The 22,151-nt window shown below is 44.3% G+C and overlaps 1 protein-coding gene across 3 annotated transcripts; it reads right to left on the reverse strand.

Moving 5' to 3' along the window:
• Nucleotides 1-182: 182 nt before the first annotated feature.
• On the reverse strand, nt 183-22,127 carry LOC308323723 (uncharacterized protein). Of its 3 annotated transcripts, none has more exons than XM_080775519.1 (13): nt 21,996-22,127; nt 19,796-20,009; nt 13,053-13,195; nt 11,291-11,590; nt 10,605-10,635; nt 10,257-10,531; nt 9,048-9,149; nt 8,771-8,839; nt 6,785-8,624; nt 6,115-6,288; nt 4,256-4,414; nt 3,413-3,462; nt 183-2,239 (listed from the first exon to the last, which is right to left on the reverse strand). In XM_080775519.1, the coding sequence occupies exons 1-13, from the start codon at nt 22,114-22,116 to the stop codon at nt 1,629-1,631; spliced, it is 4,089 nt and encodes a 1,362-aa protein (XP_080631645.1). In that variant the 5' UTR covers nt 22,117-22,127; the 3' UTR covers nt 183-1,628. The 3 variants fall into 3 exon arrangements, with proteins under 3 accessions (XP_080631645.1, XP_080631644.1, XP_080631643.1); XM_080775518.1 differs by lacking the exon at nt 10,605-10,635 and adding an exon at nt 10,929-10,959; XM_080775517.1 differs by lacking the exon at nt 10,605-10,635 and having other exon boundaries at nt 10,257-10,571.
• Nucleotides 22,128-22,151: the final 24 nt, after the last annotated feature.

Genomic DNA, 22,151 nt, shown 5'->3' on the forward strand with positions numbered 1-22,151 from the left:
GGAGAACGAACTCAACCCCTTGTTGTTTGAGCCAAATCTGGGCTGCGATGTTTAAGTCTCACTTGTTTGGTCATTTCATAGTTTTACATCTTAATGTCAAACCCTGACCAATGAGCTGTGGCCAAGCTGTGGCCATGTGACAACACTATGAATAATTAATACACGACAACAGAACCACGACAGACTTTGCAACAATACGTTTATTAAATCAAAACAATTACAGTTTATCATTTAGGCACATGTATCCACATAGAGCCATTTACAGTAACATGTTTTATCATTTAGGCACTGAGCAATGAATCCACTGAGCCATTTACAGTAACATGTTTTATCATTTAGGCACTGAGCCATTTACAGTAACATGTTTTATCATTTAGGCACTGAGCAATGAATCCACTGAGCCATTTACAGTAACATGTTTTATCATTTAGGCACTGAGCCATTTACAGTAACATGTTTTATCATTTAGCCATTTACAGTAGCCATTTAGCCATTTACAGTAACATGTTTTATCATTTAGGCACTGAGCCATTTACAGTAACATGTTTTAGAATACCACAAAGACTTTAAAATAAAATACACCATGAATTAAAATACACCTTTGGCCCAGCCTGTAACAGGAACATCTGTTCATAGGCCTACAGTAAAAATCACACCTGTGTGAAGTGAGGGGCGCTCTTATCATCGTACATCATCTCATCCCGACCAATCACAAATCTGCGTCCCCACCTTCGTCATCAGTGTGTGTGTGTGTTTTTACACAAACACTTTAACCCATTCAGGCCCGACGTCGACATTTAAATAATGTCTTCTAAATTCTGACCGTTTTCTGAAATACCTCGTGTTTCTGTATCAGTGGTTCTCAATATTTCATGTCAAGAACCCCAAAAATGATATGTAATATGCCTCCGTCCCCCCCATCTGAAAATATGTTCTTCCCCCACCCTAGCAAAGATTTGAGTTAAAATGTTCACTCTGTAAGTCTGTAATAATATATCTTCAAAGATTTGAGGCACCTTTTCACGATTAAAAAAAAATAGCAGACCTACAAGTTTCAAACGTCGATCACTCTCTGCTGATTTGTGATCGCCTGCATCTTTGTTAAATTGTCACACACACGCACACAGGCAGGCTGTGCTACTAGATTGGTTGAGACGGTTGTGAGTTTGTTGATCTGCTATTTTGAAACACATTTGAAGGAGATGAACACTGCACTCCCAGTGGGGGGTGGACACTGCACTCCCGGTGGGGGGGGGGGTGGACACTGCACTCTCTGTTGGGGGGGGGGAGACACTCCACTCCCTGGAGTTCAGAGGTCAAATCATATCAATGTGCGGTCAGGGGTCAAACCCTATCAATCTGGAGGTCGGCGGTCAAACCCCATCAATCTGGAGGTCGGAGGTCAAACCCTATCTTGGGGTCTTTAGCACATCAAGGTTTGATTGACAGATTGTCACTGTGCTTCTTATATACATCATCAGTGTGACATCACCATGATGTCATGATGAGTCACTCATGACCAAATATGGAGTCCATGATGTCAGGCGTACTGGCGGCGGTGGTAACCATGACAACCTGGACTCACTCAGACATGTGGAGTAACCATGGCGACCTGATGTGACCCTCGCTCACATCGAGACTCTATCTCTCTGCTCACACAGAAACACTGAGGAGCCACGCCACGCCAAATAGAACCCAACGCAGAGGGGTTCAGTGGACGTGGTCTGGAAGGTGTGCAGGTGAATCAGAGTGTCCTCTGAGGACACTTCATAGAAGGACAGAGTCCCAGCGGGACGGTCTACATAGACTGCTACTCTAAAGACCCCGTCCTCCATGTCCTCACGGTCAGCATCCACTGCTGCTCTGATGGAGCGTCTAGAGGGACGGACAGGGAGGACAGTCTGCTCCCTATTGTGTGTGACAGAGTAACTGTCACCAATACAGTCCAGACTCCATGACATGCCATTAGATCCAAGCGTACAGTCATCACCATCTCCTTTCCTGCTGATTGCCCTGTCAGTCCCTGCTATATCAACCCCTCCACTGCACTCTACCTCAGAGTAGCAGCGTTCGCTCACACTCTCTGCACTGAGAACCTGCTCCCAGTGATCGAACCGTGCTGGATGATCAGGATACTGATGACTCTGTCCCTCCTCCACCCATGTGACCTTCCTGTTGTCCTCAGACAGAGTGAGGGCACAGTGTGCTGTGTTTGTGTCCAGTGAGAGACGCTGGGAATCTGATGAGAAAACACACAGTAACCATTAAGTACATCATTCACTGACACACACACACACACACACACACACACACACACACACACACACACACACACATGTGCGAGTGCACACACGCGCACTCGTCTCTCTCATCCACACACACACACACACACACACACACACACACGCACGGTCGCACGCACGCACACACACACACACACACACACACACACACGCACGCACGCACGCACGCACGCACGCACGCACGCACGCACACACACACACACACGTTTGCCCAGTGTCTCTCACACCCATGTGCGCATGCTATTTTTCAATAGCTAAAGTATAACATAATGCTTGAAACACCAGAATGGGTTAAAGTGGGATATTTGGTACATTGTCTTCTTCATTGGCCTGAACTATTGTCTATATTCATACATTCATGAATCCACTTGCTGACCGGTTGTCACTATTGGGCTTTCTTTTTCATTAACATCCTACGGCAGGCAAAACATGGTCGAACATGTCAAACTTTCCTTATGCTTTAAGTAGCGTGTGACATACACATAAAACTAAGGGGTTTTCATGGTTCTGAATACATTCCAGGCATTAGTTTTACACAAAAAAAACACATGCTACTTCATGCCTCCACCCCCCCCCCCCCCCCCCCCCCATCTGAAAATATGTTGTTCCAGTGACCCCCCTCCAAGAAGCAAAGATTTTAGTTAAAATGTTCACTCTGTAATAATTTATATTCAAAGATTTGAGGCACATTTTCACGATTTTTCAAAAATAGCAGACCTACAAGCTCATAGCGCGGCGTAGCGCGGCATAGATCTGCTATTTTTCAATAGCTAAAGTATAACATAATGCTATAAAACACCAAAAGGGGAAACACGTGAGTGACTGCTTCTGTCATTCCGATCTCCCACATATTTCTATTGACTGGCTTTATCTCTCAGCCAAGGCTGTAGTTGTCTGCAACGTGTCACTAAGGAGTATGAAATCCTTGTTTGACCAACACGCACACGCCTGAAGATGCACTGTGTGCACGCCAGACTGCATGCTTGACAAACTACAGTGTGAAAGCAAACCCAGCCAACAATGTTACAACTGCAGCCCTGAAGTCTACCAAACTATACAGTAGGTGTTAAAAAACTCTGTATAAGATGTCAATAGTGAGAGATACTCACGTCCTTGAATGAGATGAGGATTGAACCGATCTTCTCCACCATGTTTCACTCTGTAGGAAGTAGAACAACAATGCATCAATGTCTGACTGTCTAACACAACGTCTCCACTAGCTGACACTACAGTGTTTCACTCTGTAGGAAGTAGAACAACAATGCATCAATGTCTGACTGTCTAACACAACGTCTCCACTAGCTGACACTACAGTGTTTCACTCTGTAGGAAGTAGAACAACAATGCATCAATGTCTGACTGTCTAACACAACGTCTCCACTAGCTGACACTACAGTGTTTCACTCTGTAGGAAGTAGAACAACAATGCATCAATGTCTGACTGTCTAACACAACGTCTCCACTAGCTGACACTACAGTGTTTCACTCTGTAGGAAGTAGAACAACAATGCATCAATGTCTAACTGTCTAACACAACGTCTCCACTAGCTGACACTACAGTGTTTCACTCTGTAGGAAGTAGAACAACAATGCATCAATGTCTGACTGTCTAACACAACGTCTCCACTAGCTGACACTACAGTGTTTCACTCTGTAGGAAGTAGAACAACAATGCATCAATGTCTGACTGTCTAACACAACGTCTCCACTAGCTGACACTACAGTGTTTCACTCTGTAGGAAGTAGAACAACAATGCATCAATGTCTGACTGTCTAACACAACGTCTCCACTAGCTGACACTACAGTGTTTCACTCTGTAGGAAGTAGAACAACAATGCTTCAATCATCACATGTCTGAAAATAGTAAAATTGTGGTGATGCCCCACAAACATTACCCACACATAGTAAAGGGTTCTCCTGTAAACCGGGCCCCACAACAGGGTCTACTCACTTGAGATTCTCCAGCCCAGCAGAGAGCAGCATCTTCATTCCTGACTCATTCACCATGTTGAGACTCACGTCCAATTCTCTCAGATGGAGGGAGGGATTAGAAGTTAGAGCTGAGGCCAGAACTTCACAGCATCTCTCTGTCAAGAAGCAGTTCTCCAGTCTAAATGAAGAATACAACCAGATGAGAGAGAGAGAGAGAGAGAGAGAGAGAGAGAGAGAGAGAGAGAGAGAGAGAGAGAGAGAGAGAGAGAGAGAGAGAGAGAGAATATGATTCACATTGCATGTGAATTATTGCATGTGAATCACATTCAATGTGATTCACAATGGCATGTTCTAAGCGACCACTTGGAATTTATGAAAAGGGGGGCCTGGATGAAAATAGGGGAGGGTGCAGTCAGAGGTGTAGTCAGAGGGAGGGCGAGATAATTGTATTTCTAGTCCAAGGGAGGGTGATCCAATTCTGATAATAAATAGTCTGGGTTTTTATATATACATGTTTTACTGCAGCTTTTTATTTTATTCAGTTGGACTTTGTCTAATAATACCCCTCTGTTGCTTTCACTTGTAGTTGGTACTTCTCAACGCTGGCCATGCGAGGCTACAGTTTATCATTGTTCCTCCTATGTGTCAATCATTGTGATTGGCCAATCCACACACTGGGCGTGTGCAGCACACACACACACACACACACACACACACACACACACACACACACACACACACACGCACTACAAGTCCGTCCGTCTTTCTCCCTCTACTCTGCCGATGCGAACGGAAATAAAAGCCTGGCTACTGAAGGATATCTCTGGACACTTTCTTCATACTGAGCAAGCACAGAAACGCTATTGGCCCATTTTGGACTGAGGTCGATTAAAAAAAAGGCTTCTAAATCCTAACATTATTCTGAAAAACCTATGTTTCTATGTCAGTGGTGCTCAACCTTTTTCATGTCAAGGACCCCCAGAATTCTCTCTATTGGGCCACGGACCCCCATCTGAAAATATGTAGTTCCAGGGACCACCCCCAGAAGCAAATATTTTAGTTAAAAATGTTCACTCTGAAATATATATTCAATGATTTGCGCCACATTTTAACGATTTTTCAAAAATAGCAGACCTACAAGCTTGAAGCGCGCCACTCGGTGGCACGCTATGAGCTTGTAGATCTGCTATTTTTCAATAGCTAAATTATAACATAATGTTTAACCCATTTAGGCCTGACGTCGAAAGAATATATATTAAAAGATGTGTTGCCTTTTCACGATTTTTCAAGAATAGCAGACCTACAAGTACAAGGTCATAGCGTACCACCGAGTGGCGCGCTATGAGCTTGTAGGTCTGCTATTCTTGAAAAAGCTTGTGGATCTGCTATTTTTCAATAGCTAAGTATAACATAATGCTTAGTTAAAACACCAAAATTTGTTCCCGCCCAAAATGGGTTAATTATAAAGTAAGCTATGCTACTACGCTTTCATATATGGAGTATACGGTTGTCTATGCACATACTGTACGCGTAGTTAGCACCATTAGGTACCGTTAGCCTCGCTACTTTTATAAACGTAGATAGCAGCGAAAAAGTTAATATAAATATCATTCAAAACTAGGGGATGACACTGACAAGTGACAACATAACACATTGAACCACTCAGAGGTGTTTAGGTTTTAAATGTGGTATCTCAGCATAAAGACTACATACATTAGTCACTGTATCTTATCAATATTATGGTCAGTGTGAGTTACCATGATATTAACCTCATCCACACTCTTCAAATACTACCACCATCATAACTACATTATAATCACTTACTTTAACAGAACTTTACTTAACCAAATACAAATACAAATGTTAAATGAATCTGACCTGAGAGTCTCCAGACAACAGTTTGGGCTCTTCAGTGCAGCACAGATGAGATCCAGTCCAGAATCCTTCAAGCCGTTTCCACTCAGGTCCAGTTCTCTCAAATGGGACGGATTGGAGCTGAGAGCTGAAGCCACAACTTCAACGTGTTCCTCTCCGAGGTCACAGTCAGCAAGTCTGTAATTACAGATTAAATGTAAAATCAGAGATGATCAAAACAGAACAGACCATGTTCATTGTCAAGGAGGTTCCCTACATGTGGTGCTGTCTGAAATGTTTGTGTGTTTGGATACTTTTCTAACTAAGCAAATAGCAGTAACACATATTTAATTTAAATGTGCTCATAACTTTCCACTGTTCTCATTTGATTGTAATACAAACATTAAATAATGAAAACGATCCCAACTCGCTGCTGTTGTTCCACTCTATGGCAGTGAAGTGAATAAATGTTCTGTCGACAGATGAACAGTCTGTACGACCGCATGCCATGGCCAAATCACCCTGATATCACTAAATATACTAAACACAAATCACACTTGAATTGGATTGCAATACTAATATATATAAATATGAAGTGAGGGTCTCTCTCTCTCTCTCTCTCTCTCTCTCTCTCTCTGTTTTTTAATGAATGAAGTATATAGTGATCTAACATGTTAACATTCACACTACTAACCTCAGTAACCTGGCTGTTTTGCAGTTCCTCACAGCTGGGACCAGTCTTCGTCGCCCCTCCTTTGATGTGTTGTATTTCTGCAGGTCCAACTCCTCCAGACCCTCCTCTGACATCTGCAGCATGGAGGCCAGAGCTGAACACTGGGGCACAGAGAGTTTCTTCCCTGAGCTGTTCTCTGACTCCAGGTACTGTTGGATCCCCCGACTGACTGACGGGTCGTTCATCTCCATCAGACAGTGGAAGATGTTGACACATCTGTCAGGAGAGGCATCATCATCGTTCATCTTCTTCAGGTTGTCGATGACTCTCTGGATCTCCTCTGGACTGTTCTCTGTCTGACCCAGCAGGCCTCCTAACAGACTCTGGTTGGACTGCAGTGAGAGACCATGAAGGAAGCGGACAAAGAGGTCCAGTTGGCCACTCTCACTCTTCAGGTTTTTCTTCATAGCAGCCTGCAGGAAGTCAGACAGGGAACTGTCGCCGTTGAAACGGCGGTCTCCCAGGAATGTCTTCAGGACCTCCGTGTTCTTCTGAGTGAAACAGTGGGACAGGTAGACTGCAGCCAGAAACTCCTGGATGCTCAGATGAATGAAACAGTAGACCGTTTTCTGGAAGAACAAACCGTCTTCTTTGAAGAACTTTGTGCAAAATCCCAAGTTCTTCAAGTCCACTTTCACATCAAGACCACACGCCTTCAGGTCCTCCTCATAGAAAATTATGTTGCCTTTGACCAGTTGGTGAAACGCCAGCTTGCCCAGCTTCAGAAGAACTTTCCCTGCATCCTTTATGAGCTTTCCTCTGTCTGCCTCGCCTTGTTCAGGATTCTCCCGCTGTATCTCACCCATCAGGAAGTGACAGAACAGCTCAACCAGGGTTTTGGGCAGCCTGAATGTCGCCCCCATGTTCTTTGCCATGTTCTTCACAACGGTAGCAAGGATCCAACAGAAGACTGGGATTTCACACATGGTGAGGAGGATCTTTGATTCTTTGATCTGTGAGAAGATTGATCTGGCCTGGTTCTCATCACTGAACGTCTTCTCGAAGAACTCCTTCTTCTGGTCATCTCTGATGAACCCTCGTACTTCTGTCATCCTGCTTACAAACTCCTTAGGGATTTGATTGGCTGCTACAGGTCGCGAGGTTATCCAGATTCGAGCAGAGGGGAGGAGCTTCCCCTTGATGAGGTTTACAAGGAGATCTTTCACTGGGTAAGAGTCGTTGACATTCATAAGGCCAATTTCTGTTTTGAAATCAAACTTGAAATTATTTTCATCATAACCATCCAGAACAAACATGACTTTGAAGGGGCTGTTGCTGTAGTCTCCTGACTTCTGCAATTCAGTGAAGATAAGATTAAGAATGTCTGCCTCAATACATCTGGTTTCCACGATGCAGCAGTGAATTAGCTGTGCCAAAGTAAACTTTTTTCCCTTGAGCATATTTAACTGGCGGAACTTGAGCGGGAACACGAGGTGTGGGTCTTGGGGGAAACATTTCTTGGCCCAGTCGAACAAAAATTTGTGTACGAGGAACGTTTTTCCAATTCCTGCACAGCCAACGGTCAGCACTGTTCTTTTGATTAGTCCAGAAAGGTCTTTGAACATCTGACCCAGTTGGATTTCCTCTCTTGCCTTCTTCATCTCCATCTGTCTGACCTCATGATGGCTGTGGATGTCTGTTCTTTCGATGTCTACATTGTAGAGCGGAGCGAAGACTTTTTCAAACACGACCTCAGACTGTGTGCCCAAATTTACACTCAGATATGTGCTGTTCATGTTGCGTTGAAGCTGCTCTTCATAGTCAGTGATGTGACGATATCCTGGTGTTCTCTCCAACAGACCTGTAGTGAACAAAGCATTTCCATGTTACTTACACACGCACACACGCACACGCGCACGCGCACACACACACACACACACACACACACACACACACACACACACACACACACACACACACACACACACACACACACACACACCTTACCTCTCAGTTTGGCAGCTCTGTCTCGTCTTTCCTTCTCTCGTCGTCTTTCCTTCTCTCCTTCTGTCAAAGCTTGAAATGTGAGGCAGTGATTGGTCAGTGAGATGTGAGACAGTGATTGGTCAGTGAGATGTGAGACAGTGATTGGTCAGTGAGATGTGAGACAGTGATTGGTCAGTGAGAGGATCATTCTCGTCTTCACATAATGACACAGAGATGGATGGATTTATATCAATATAGATTATAAATAAATCTAGTTACAAATAAATTAAAGACTCACGAGGTTTCTTGTTCCAGATTAAAGTTACCAGTGCTACTGCGTACATGAAGAGAGTAACAATAATCCCACGTCTTGATCCTCTGGCTGTTGGTCCTTTAGGAGCTGAAAGACAGAAATATAAAACATAAATAGAAAAGAAAATCTCTTTACATTTTTTTAATTCCCCTGCGAATGCTTCCTAGTAAAACAGGAAGTGAACAGATCCACTTCCGGGTTGCACAATCTAGCTCCACCCCCCTCATAGAGTTGTGGGAGGAGTTTCAAGACAATCCGACTAACCGGAAGTAGGAATTATAGTTTTATGTACGGCCAGCCACCAGGTCTGGGACCTTTAGCATGCTGCAAACTGGAGTTATGGCTGTTTGAAGCCCAGCCAATAGGATTCAATAATGATAGTCCGCCTATAGCAACCCCTCAAGGACCCCCTTGGGGGTCCCCGGACCGCACTTTGATAACCACTGGCATGGCTGGCAAATGGGAGGAGACATGATGTGTGACAGTAGGGCTATGTGTGCGATGGACTACAAGGCCCAGCATGCTTTGCATGCATCAGACTTCCGGGGACTAGTAAACAAGGGTTGTACTACTAGCTAGTAGCTGTGTCCCGTGTCCTGCCATTTAACCCATTTTGGTGTTAGCATCATGTCGTGCTTTAGCTATTTAAAAATAGCAGATCTACAAGCTCATAGCGCGCCACCGAGTGGCGCGCTACGAGCTGTGTGTGTGTGTGTGTGTGTGTGTGTGTGTGTGCGCGCGCACGTGCCCGTCGGAAGGGGGGTAAAGGGTACCCGCTCCTGGGGCAGGGGGGGCCCGGCGGGTCAGGGGGGGCCCGGGGCCCTGCTCCTACCCGTGGAGGTAAACGGTCTCTCTCTCTCTCTCTCTCTCTCTCTCTCTCTAGCCATAGCACGTCATAGTACATATGTATAGCATAGTATTAGTATATATGTATAGTTTATATGTATAGTTTCATTATATAGATATTCCACTGTTACGTTCTTAGCTTACGCATGTTTCATGATAAATGCTTTTTATGTGATTTTATGTGATGTATGATGCTGTTTTGTTCTTGCTTATGGAACGTATGGAATGCTTTGTCTTATTAGACAGACAAGGTTCATTTTAAGTCCAAACATCTGAACTACCCCTAACACGCCCGCACACGCACACACACGCACGCTCACACAAACACACAATCAGTGAACTACGTACCTCTGTAAAGCGGGTTGTCTACAGCCTCGCTCTGCTCCACACTGAACCAGTTCTTTATCGCACAGGATATTCTTTGAACTTTTCTCCCTTCCTCGTCGTCGCTGATCGTCACCGTCCGGGAGTCGGGTCCGCTCCATTCCTCATCGTTGTAGAACCTGGTCTCGTTGGGTTTGGGTCGAGTCCATTTATCACCGTGGAACCTCCATCGATAGACCACGGCCGCCTCTGTGACGTCTCCGATGCACTGCAGCGTGCAGTTGCTGGAGTTGGAGTCACATGGTGCCACGATGGTCAGGTCTGGATCTGGGACTCTCTCTATTGAGGAGACAGAATGAGTCACATGGTGCCACGATGGTCAGGTCTGGATCTGGGACTCTCTCTCTGTTGAGGAGACAGAATGAGTCACATGGTGCCACGATGGTCAGGTCTGGATCTGGGACTCTCTCTGTTGAGGAGACAGAATGAGTCACATGGTGCCACGATGGTCAGGTCTGGATCTGGGACTCTCTCTGTTGAGGAGACAGAATGAGTCACATGGTGTCACGATGGTCAGGTCTGGATCTGGGACTCTCTCTGTTGAGGAGACAGAATGAGTCACATGGTGTCACGATGGTCAGGTCTGGATCTGGGACTCTCTCTCTGTTGAGGAGACAGAATGAGTCACATGGTGCCACGATGGTCAGGTCTGGATGTGGGACTCTCTCTGTTGAGGAGACAGAATGAGTCACATGGTGTCACGATGGTCAGGTCTGGATCTGGGACTCTCTCTGTTGAGGAGACAGAATGAGTCACATCATGGTGTCACGATGGTCAGGTCTGGATCTGGGACTCTCTCTCTGTTGAGGAGACAGAATGAGTCACATGGTGTCACGATGGTCAGGTCTGGATCTGGGACTCTCTCTGTTGAGGAGACAGAATGAGTCACATGGTGTCACGATGGTCAGGTCTGGATCTGGGACTCTCTCTGTTGAGGAGACAGAATGAAGACGGATCTGCAATTACTGCAGTTAAGTCTTGTTGTGAGTCATACTTACTCATCTCTTTAAGCAGGTAAGTCTTGAAGTGACGTCTGCCGTTGATCTCCACAGAATACAGCCCGATGTCTTCTACGGTCATGTTGTGGATGACCAGCCGTCCGGTGTGTGGGTCCAGTGTGGAGCGGTCTCTAAACGTCCCGTAGTAATCCAGACTATGACCCAGATCCCAGTCCGCTACCAAGTTGCGTCCGTGCCTCCACAGGATGCTGGTGATGGCTTCAGGAACAGAGCGGTGGTCTGGAAGCAGTTCCACGCGGATGCCTCTGCCTCGTGGTGGAAGGTACGTCACCTCATGGGCTGTGGAGAGAAACGCATGGCAGTCAAGTTACAATTTAGGCATTTATCAGACGCTCTGAATCCAGAGCGACTTAGGCAAGAACTAAAACCATGGCAATACATTACTATACATAAAAAGTAGTATTCAAGAAACACGCGTAAGCTAAGAACGTAACAGTGGAATATCTATATAATGAAACTATACATATAAACTATACATACTATACGTGGAACAAAATGTATTTTGGCGGGCCTTGATGCCGTCGTAATGACTGTTTTTACACTAGCTGAAAATAGCTGATCTACAGGCCCACAACGCGTCGCAGCGCGACACATTGTGAGCTTGTAGATCGGCTATTTTCAGAATGCAACTCATTGTAAAATGACTTGTACTGGATCTCTTGTCCACTAGTCCCTTCCTATCATTTTAGTCTAGTTTTTATTTGTTGATGAAATTGTCAGAATATATTTAGTCTTAGTTTTAGTCATCATAGCTTAGGTTTTATTTAGTTTCCATTTAGTTTTCGTCGGAGGAAAAAGGTAGTCGACGAACATTGTTGGTCTTGGTTTTAGTCGACGGAACCACTGATGTATAAACGTGAGGGCGGGGACTTCATGTAACGTTTTGGAATGCTTCATTTTAAATGAAAAAACCTCTCCCAGCAGGAGCTGATGCAGGAGAGATGGGAGATGGACGACAATTGGACCATCGCATGTGACGGCCACGCATCAGGAAGAAAGCCAGCTAACACCATGTACCGAATGCCTTATTCTTTATAATTATATACTGTACAGTATTAACCCATTTAGACCTGAGGAACAATTCTACAAATGTTTTCTAAATCCTGACAGTTTTCAGACAATCCTGTTTCTATGTCAGCGGTTCTCAACGTTTTTCATGTCAAGGACCCCAACAATTATATGTAATTGGCCGCCGACCCCCATCTGAAAATATGTTGTTCCAGGGACCCCCATCTGAAAATATGTTGTTCCAGGGACCCCCATCTGAAAATATGTTGTTCCAGGGACCCCACAGAAGCAAATATTTGAGTTAAAAACTTTCGCTCTGAAAGAATATATATATTCAAAGATTTGAGACACAATCTTTGTGCCGCGCTACGAGCTTGTAGATCTGCTATTAAGCACGATAGCAGAGCTACTGTGCAGAGCAGAGCTACCACTACTGTACTCAACATGCACAGTAATAATAATCCACATGAAAAAGAAAATCGAGGAGAAAAATTATTGCGGTAAAACAATAATCTTACGGACACTCAAATTAACTCAAATCTCAAATGAAGGTTCTGTGGCTCAAATGGGTCTGAGAGGCTAAACCTCATCAAATGGGTCTGAGTGGCTCAAAAGTTAGTGGCTCAAAGGTTCGTGGCTCAAAAGCCGAATACATTATGGGGCCTTGTTGAAAACCCACCGTCTTAAAGAATGAAATAAAAACATTATTTGGATAACACAGAGCAGGTCTTACCAACGTGGAGCTGGATGTCAGCGCCCATGCCCATCTCTGGCACCGAGCAGCGGTAGGTTCCCTGGTCCGACAGCCTGACCCTGGACAGCTTCAAGGAAATGACACCCCCGGACAGATCCGACAGGAACATTGTCGCTCTCTGCCTGTCAATGGTGGAAAGGGACCATAAGTACTTTTACTTAAGTGTACTGTAAGTATACATTTTGGCCATTTGGAAACGCGACGCATTGAGAGCTTGTAGATCGGCTATTTTCAATAGTACATTTTATGATGCAGATACTTTTGTACTTTTACTCTAGAGATGTCCCGGATACTTTATCGGTATCGCAAAAGTATCGGATCGGCCCTTATTTGGTCATATTGGGTCATATTTATCGTTATCGGCAAATATGCCAGTCTAACCAGCGATCCGACACGGGGGTATAGGGCAGGTGAATATAATGTCGGGGCATGTGGAGTTTGCTTTGGAGTTGCCCCAAACTGCAAGGGCACATTTGAGTGAGGAGTCTGCTATAAACACAACACCAGATATATACAGTAGCTAGATTAGCTATAAACACAACACCAGATATATACAGTAGCTAGATTAGCTATAAACACAACACCAGATATATACAGTAGCTAGATTAGCTATAAACACAACACCAGATATATACAGTAGCTAGATTAGCTATAAACACTATTACCGGTCGGTGGACTTCAAAATACAATGTAAGATATATTTTATTTTTTTATTATTATTATATGTTATTCTCTGTTATCGGTATCGGTATTGGGACATCCCTACGAATTTAGTACAACTATTATATGTATCATTTTATCATATTATATAATAATAATAATAATAATAATAATAATATATATAATATATATACACAAAATATATCATATATCATATCAATATAGTACAATTTAGAACTAGCCTACTTCGTTACAATGAAGTAGGCTAGTTCTAAATTGCAATATTGGTATACTTTAACTTAAAGCGGGACTGACACGCCTCTCGGGAAGCTATTAAGGCTATTAACGCTAGCATCTAGATTGTGACGTCAAGTCGGGCCAGCTCAATTTGACCAATAAAATTGATCTTGTATCTGGTCTAAATGTCAGAGCGGCTCTGGGCTCTGCGAGTTAGCGTTCCTGGTGGCTATCAACTCATGCTAGTGGTTTTGAGGTCACTTTTAGCTTCATAGCTGGGTAAAAGTTTGGTGGAAAAATTATAATTTTTTTCCAAAATCTTCGTTAGAATGATACCGAGTTGACGTGTAAGTTTTAGGGAAAACTGTTGCATAATCGCAATTTCGCGTGACGGGTTCCATTGTACCTATCTTGTCTATCTGTCTCCCCCGCTCCCCATGCGCTCAACCACGGCTAAGTGCTGAGCCGGGGGCCCTGGAGCTTCACAGCCAGTTTACCACTGGTCTGCCTGTCTAGCGGCACTGTGACTACGCCAGGCTAACCTGAGCCCTCTCTCTCTCTCTCTCACACACACACACACACACACACACACACACACACACACACACACACACACACACACACACACACACACACACACACACACACACACACACACACACACACACACACACACACACACACACACACACACTCTCTCTCTCTCTCTCTCTCTCTCTCTCTCTCTCTCTCTCTCTCTCTCTCTCTCTCTCTCTCTCTCTCTCTCTCTCTCTCTCTCTCTCTCTCTCTCTCTCACACACACCGATATGGGGGGCGGTCTCTCTCTCTCTCTCTCTCTCTCTCTCACACACACACACACACACACAGGTTCAGGGAGGATCGCATGGGTGACAATTTGACAAAGCTTTGTAAATAATAAACACAACTCTTCGCGTTCACAACAACTATACACAGGCTAAAACATATCGATATAATCCATTTGGTATTAAAATGAACGTCACCCCACTTGATCTAGTAAGAGTATAATATCTGTTCCAACGTGGGCTTTGTGAAATACTGTACAAAAAAAATGTGTGCTGTAAGCCCTTACTTTTCTATGGAGATAAAGACTAATCATTGTGTATATTCCTGCACTATACCTGCATCGAGTGATCTTGGTACATAGAAGTTGATCTATTGAAGATTCTGACCTTCAAAGTACATAATTTTTGTTTTGATTGTATTGCTGTATTGTTCTTTCTGCTTTGGCAATGTAAACGTATGTTTTCTCATGCCAATAAAGCCCTTTGAATTGAATTGAAAGGCACAGATTCTGTGCGCGGGTAAAGTGCGCGGGGCATCTGAGCAATCATACCAAGTTGATTATATCGATATGTTTTAGCCTGTGTATAGCTGTTGTGAACGCGAAGAGTTGTTTATTTACCAAGAGCATCGGCTCTATCCGTCATCCATTGCAACTGCAAAACGGCGAGACGCGGTGTGTGTGTGTGTGTGTGTGTGAGAGAGAGAGAGAGAGTTTATTTTTTCATGTCTTTGATATTATGTTGTTATTTGTAATATCTGTGATTGTGCTTTGGCAACACTTGTAAAACGTCATGCCAATAAAGCCTGTTGAATTGAATTGAATTGAGAGAGAGAGAGAGGGCCCTCATAATACCCAATTACCCATACAATGTTTTTCACTCATGAATTATGTAGACAGTCTTAGCCATAGCCGACGTCAATTCCAAGGACAGGGCAGAGAGGGATCGGCTTGACTTGACTAATGAATAAACTTGGAATAAATAAATGCATGTTGTCCGTCTTGTGTTATCTTCTCGGGGCTATTGTTAATGCATGTTCAAAATCAATCAGCAATTTGACCTAAATATTCCCATTTCATATTTATATTATGGCGACGAGTATAGTCACTCATGACGGACAATCGGACATATAGGCAATGAAACAGTCGGTAAAGTGGAATGAATCACAGCATTATATCGCCCCTTGCTGCAAAATGGAAAATAATGCAGAATATTTTCATGGCTTAGAATCTAGGACAGACGGTCAGATGATCAGTTGAGGCAATTTATTATTTCGTACAGACTCACACTCACAGAGTAAAGTAGAGTCTTAGACTCATAAAAAATACCTCCCTCACAATCAGAACAATGACGGTGCGACAACTGTTTCACACCTGGTTATTGGCTAAAACATTCCTGTAGCCTGAATGATTATGCAAACACTGTAAGTACTGTAAACCCGGGACACGCGATTCTCATGAATTCATTATGCATAAACAAACATTTCACATGAAGAAACAATGTTGTGTGTGTGTGTGTGTGTATGTACACACATGCCCAGTTCAATGCGGGGCAGAGAGGCACTGCGCAGCCTGCATGAACAGAATAGGCTCTGTGCCCCGGCGGTGAGAGGGGCTGCATCCCAGCTCTCTGTGCCCCGGCGGTGAGAGGGGACAAACGGTCGTGAGCTGGGCTGCATCCCAGCTCTCTGGAAGTCCGAGTGCGAAATTGCGATTATGCAACAGTTTACGCTAAAACTTCCACGTCAACTCAATATCATTCTAACGAATATTTTCGATATTTTTTTTTTTGATGATAATTCCACCTAGTATGACGCAAAAAGTGACCTCAAAACCACTAGCCTTCATTGCGCTAGCCACTCAGCTCGGCTAGATGCTAGGTTACGTCAGAGCCTGAGATATAGTCACGTGTCGTTTGAAACTGTTTTCATTCAGACCACGTGATGTACCTTATCAGCAATGTTAATCTCGGGCCGGGACACTCCCCCTTTAAAGGACAACTTTAGTTTTTTTCAACCAAGTTTCATGTTTTAGTTTGTCATTAGAGAAAGTAAAAGATTAGTGTTCATTTTTCTTCATTTGCTGCTTTCTTTCGTTTTAGGGATTTTAGCGTTTTTTGACAGGGGGACGGGGGCATTCGAGCATGGGGCTAAATATGTATTATTTTACAAAATATCATGGTGATTTATTTTTTTATTATTTACTATAGTCCTAATTGACCCCAGGAAATTACATCTGGCGACAAAAGATCACAGGATCTACTGAATGTGAAGGTGGATCACAGGATCTACTGAATGTGAAGGTGGATCACAGGATCTACTGAATGTGAAGGAGGATCACAGGATCTACTGAATGTGAAGGAGGCCTACTGGGGGGAAGCCACACAAATATGTCAGTTTGACACATTCAACAGATCTCGTGATCTATAGCATCGCCAGGTCAGCTCTAAGAAGAGGCATCAAAGCTGCCAAAGTCGAGTACAAGCAGCACATTGAGACCCACTTAAAAAACTCCACCAACCCCCGCCAGGTGTGGGAGGGGATCAGAGCCATCACTGACTACACACGTCCCAGCATGTTTTAAATCAGGGGTGGGCAACTTTGACGATGGAGAGGGCCACTATATTTCCACACTCACTCCCTAGGGCCATATATTACTGTCGTAGCAAAAATAGCCGATCTACAAGCTTTTTTTTTTTAATATTTTTGCTATATTCGAATTGGAATCCTGAAAATTTACATTTTTATGTAATTTAAAATGCCTTTAATTATACGTGTGTTGAGCATAGAGCTACTAATTTAGACTGAAGTACAGTAATTAAAGCAGGTCATGTTTGCATGTTGTGGAATTGTAAACAGCTGGAATCAATACTATATCAGTGTTCTGATATTAACCTGAGGGCCACAATAAGTGAAGGTGGGGGGCTGCATGTGGCCCCCGGGCCGCCAGTTGCCCACCCCTGTTTTAAATCATCTACTATAATTCCAGTACACAAGCAGTCGGCTGTCACATGCCTGAATGATTACAGACCCGTGGGCCATGGCACTCACTCCTCTCCCTGCTAAGTGTTTAGAGAGAGACTGGTTATGAAGCACATCACATCCATCATACCAGCCTCTTTTGACCCATACCAGTTTGCCTACAGGGGGAACAGATCGCTTCATACTGCCCTGAAACATCTAGAGGGGAAAAAACACACAATGTAAGAATGCTCTTCGTCGACTATATACAGTTCCGCCTTCAACACCATCTTACCTCGCCAACTCATCTGAAAACTCCGAACTCTGGGTCTGTCTAACTCACTGTGCAATTGGGTTCTGGACTTCCTCACAAAACCGCACGCAAGCCGTCAGGCTGGGCAAACACACCTCATCCACTCTGTCCCTCAGCACTGCATGGTGCTCCGCAGGGGTGCGTGCTTAGCCCACTATTATACACCCTGCCCACACATGACTGCTCTCCCTCCTTCCCCTCCAATCACATCATAACATTTGCAGACGACACCACAGTTGTGGGGCTCATAATAAGGAACAATGATGAGTCTGCCTATCGGCGAGAGGTGGAAGGTCTGACAGCTTGGTGTGCTAATAACAATCTGCAGCTCAACATAAAGAAGACAAGGGAGATTATAGTGGACTTTAGGAAGAAGTCAAGGCCGGACCACTCCCCCTCTGCTCATTAACAACGAGGCAGTAGAGGTGTGGTCACAGAGGTCAAGTTCCTGTGGGTCTCAGTGTGAGTGAGACCCTGTCCTGGAGCACCAGCATCGCTTCAGTGATTGGAAAAAGCTAAGCAACGCCTATACTTCCTACGGAAGCTGAAAGAAGCTGCCCTGCCAATAAATCTCCTCGTAAACTTTTACCATTGCGCTGTCGAGAGCGTACTGACCTACTGTGTGTCCGTGTGGGTCCCCAGCTGCACAAAGGCAGAGCAGGTGGCCCTACAGAGGGTGGTGAAGGCGGCAGGTATAGGATCACCGGGTCCCCTCTGCCATCTATCACCTCCGTCTTCACCTCCCGCTGCCTCGGCCTCTCCCACCGTATCATCAGAGACCAGTCACACCCAGCATGTCACCTCTTTCACCTCCTTCCCTCAGGGAGGAGATATACCAGTCCATCCGGGCTAGTAAGCTCAAGATTGACAAACAGCTTTTTTTCCCCCTACGCAGTTCAGACTGCTAAACGAAACGATGGATCACTAGATGAGCATTGACTGTCCCCTCACATGCATCATGCACTCTGACTCTGGACTGTGATAGCTTACTGGTTCCTTTTTCATCCATCATGCACTTTAGATATCACCGTGCACTTTACTCTGTGTTGTATGTTACGTGTTACGTTAGTGTTTTTATGTACTACGGTTATGTGGGAGCTCCCTAGAAATGTCGTTGTATGCTCAGTGTATGCTTTGTGTGCAATGACAAATAAAAGTCTATTCTTCTATAGTAAATAATAGAAAAAAATGAATCACTACATTTTGTAAAAGAAATACATATTTAGCCCCATGCTCGAATGCCCCCGCCCCCCTGTCAAAAACAGCTAAAACCCCTGAAACGAAAGAAAGCAGCGCAAATGAAGAAAAATTAACACTAATCTTTTACTTTGTCTAATAACAACCTAAAACATGAACCTAGGTTGATAAAAACTAAAGTTGTCCTTAACCCATTTTGCGGGCGGGAACCCCTTTTGGTGTTATAGCATTATGTTACGCTTTAGCTATTGAAAAATAGCAGATCTACAAGTTCGTAGCGCGCCACCGAGTGGCGCGCTACGAACTTATAGGTCTGCTATTTTTGAAAAATCGAAGAACGACTGACATAGAAACACAGCTTTTTCAGAAAACGGTCAGGATGTGGAAGACATTTATAGAATCTGATCTCAGGTCAGAATGGAAAACGGTCAGGATGTGGAAGACATTTATAGAATCTGATCTCAGGTCAGAATGGAAAACGGTCAGGATGTGGAAGACATTTATAGAATCTGATCTCAGGTCAGAATGGGTTGAAGTAAAAACAACTGAGTACTTGTAGGCCGGGTTCTGGTCCTCGGTGAGGTACCGCCCCAACGAGAAGGCGACGACAAGCAGGCGCTGGTCGTTTCTGGTCCACATCACCGTTCCCCAACTCTGCATGCTGATTGGTGGGTGGATGTGACATGGGAGGATGGCCACGCCTCCAACGCCGGCCAGCACGGGTTGAGAGGAGCCAATCACATGGTTATCTCCAATCACCTTAGATTCTTAAAGGGATTGTGACATAAAAAATAAAAATAAAAAGATTTAGAATTATTTCATTTTGATTATTTTATAGTTATGTTAACGTTATGAACTAAAAACAAATATAATGGACATAAAAAAGGACAATAACATTTAGTAATTATCTGAGATCAATCATTTTTCAGTATTCTGATATTAACCTGAGGGCCACATTAGGTGAAGGTGGGGGCCTCATGAGGCCTCCAGCCGGGCCACCAGTTGATATTAACCTAATATTAATATTTCAGTTAAAATATAGCAAAAATAGCTGATCTACAAGCTCAGTGCGACGGGTTTTGAGCTTGTAGATCAGCTATTTTTGCTACAACAGTAATATGCACTGTGGCTCTAGTAGAACTATAGTGACCCTCTGGAGTGATTGTGGAACTATAGTGACCCTCTGGAGTGAGTGTGGAACTATAGTGACCCTCTGGGGTGAGTGTGGAACTATAGTGGCCCTCTGGAGTGAGTGTGGAACTAAAGTGGCCCTCTGGAGTGAGTGTGGAACTATAGTGGTCCTCTGGAGTGAGTGTGGAACTATAGTGGCCCTCTGGAGTGAATGTGGAACTATAGTGGCCCTCTGGAGTGAATGTGGAACTATAGTGGCCCTCTGGAGTGAGTGTGGAACTATAGTGGCCCTCTGGAGTGAGTGTGGAACTATAGTGGCCCTCTGGAGTGAGTGTGGAACTATAGTGGCCCTCTGGAGTGAGTGTGGAACTATAGTGGCCCTCTGGAGTGAGTGTGGAACTATAGTGGCCCTCTGGAGTGAGTGTGGAACTATAGTGGTCCTCTGGAGTGAATGTGGAACTATAGTGGCCCTCTGGAGTGAATGTGGAACTATAGTGGCCCTCTGGAGTGAGTGTGGAACTATAGTGGCCCTCTGGAGTGAGTGTGGAACTATAGTGGTCCTCTGGAGTGAATGTGGAACTATAGTGGCCCTCTGGAGTGAATGTGGAACTATAGTGGCCCTCTGGAGTGAGTGTGGAACTATAGTGGCCCCTCTGGAGTGAGTGTGGAACTATAGTGGCCCTCTGGAGTGAGTGTGGAACTATAGTGGCCCCTCTGGAGTGAGTGTGGAACTATAGTGGCCCTCTGGAGTGAGTGTGGAACTATAGTGACCCTCTGGAGTGAGTGTGGAACTTTAGTGGCCCTCTCCATCGTCAAAGTTGCCCATCCCTGCTCTGACAGAGACGTAGAGTTCTTATAATAAGGGCCTAAATCACCTAATCCTAAAGATAAATCCGGCCATATCCACTTGCCCAAATGTGCTGACCTCATCACATTTGTGATGACGGCTATGGCCGTTTTCCTCACATTTAAATTATTTTTTGCTAAATCAATGCTTGGAATGGATTCAGAATCATTAACACTCATCTTTTACTTTCTCTATTATCAACTTAATACATGAGCCTTGGTTGAAAAAAAAATTAAATTGTCCTTTAACCCATTGACGCCTGGTGCAACGTATACGTTGTTCTACCCTTGATGCCGGCGCGCACTCTCTGTCACCTTGAACTATTTAAAAGAATTTGAAGGTTTTCAGAAATCTTAGGTCAGGCCCCAGAAGGCATTCCCAGATTCGGCCTCAGGCATCAATGGGTTAAAGCCTGTAAATTAAGTGTGTGCGTAAAACCAGGTTGTAGTTCCGCCATGAAGCTACGACACACACACACACACACACACACACACACACACACACACACACACACACACACACACACACACACACACACACACACACACACACACACACACACACACACACACACGGGAACAAATAAACGAATTTAAGCCACTTTTTGTTTCACAAAAAAAACTATGATGCAAATTAATTCAAGTCCAGTTCGAATAATCCGTTTGGGGACGAATCAACACGACTTGTTAAAACAGCCACACCCTGAAAAGGTCTAGTTTTCAGAACCGTATAGTGAAGTCTAAATATAGTAGGCTAAATGTAAATAAAGTCTTACCTGTCACAGGTGTGTTGCAGCTCCACAGAACCAGCAACATGTAGAAACTCAACCACATCCGAGACTTAAACATTAAAACTGTGTTTACTGTGAACACCACGGACCCCGAGCAGACATCCATCTTGTAGCCTTCTCTCTTTTTGGGTTTTAGACACG

Source organism: Protomyctophum bolini, assembly GCF_963924005.1.
Source record: "Protomyctophum bolini genome assembly, chromosome: 11".
Taxonomy (NCBI): domain Eukaryota; kingdom Metazoa; phylum Chordata; class Actinopteri; order Myctophiformes; family Myctophidae; genus Protomyctophum; species Protomyctophum bolini.

Excerpts from the sequence above, each read along its gene's own strand:
- LOC308323723 (XM_080775517.1), bottom strand. The coding sequence starts at position 22,116 with ATGGATGTCTGCTCGGGGTCCGTGGTGTTCACAGTAAACACAGTTTTA. Across the intron at positions 11,591-13,052 it reads TGACATCCAGCTCCACGTTG|CCCATGAGGTGACGTACCTT; the intron begins GTAAGACCTGCT and ends TTCTCTCCACAG. Across the intron at positions 4,415-6,114 it reads TGTTGTCTGGAGACTCTCAG|ACTGGAGAACTGCTTCTTGA; the intron begins GTCAGATTCATT and ends TTCTTCATTTAG.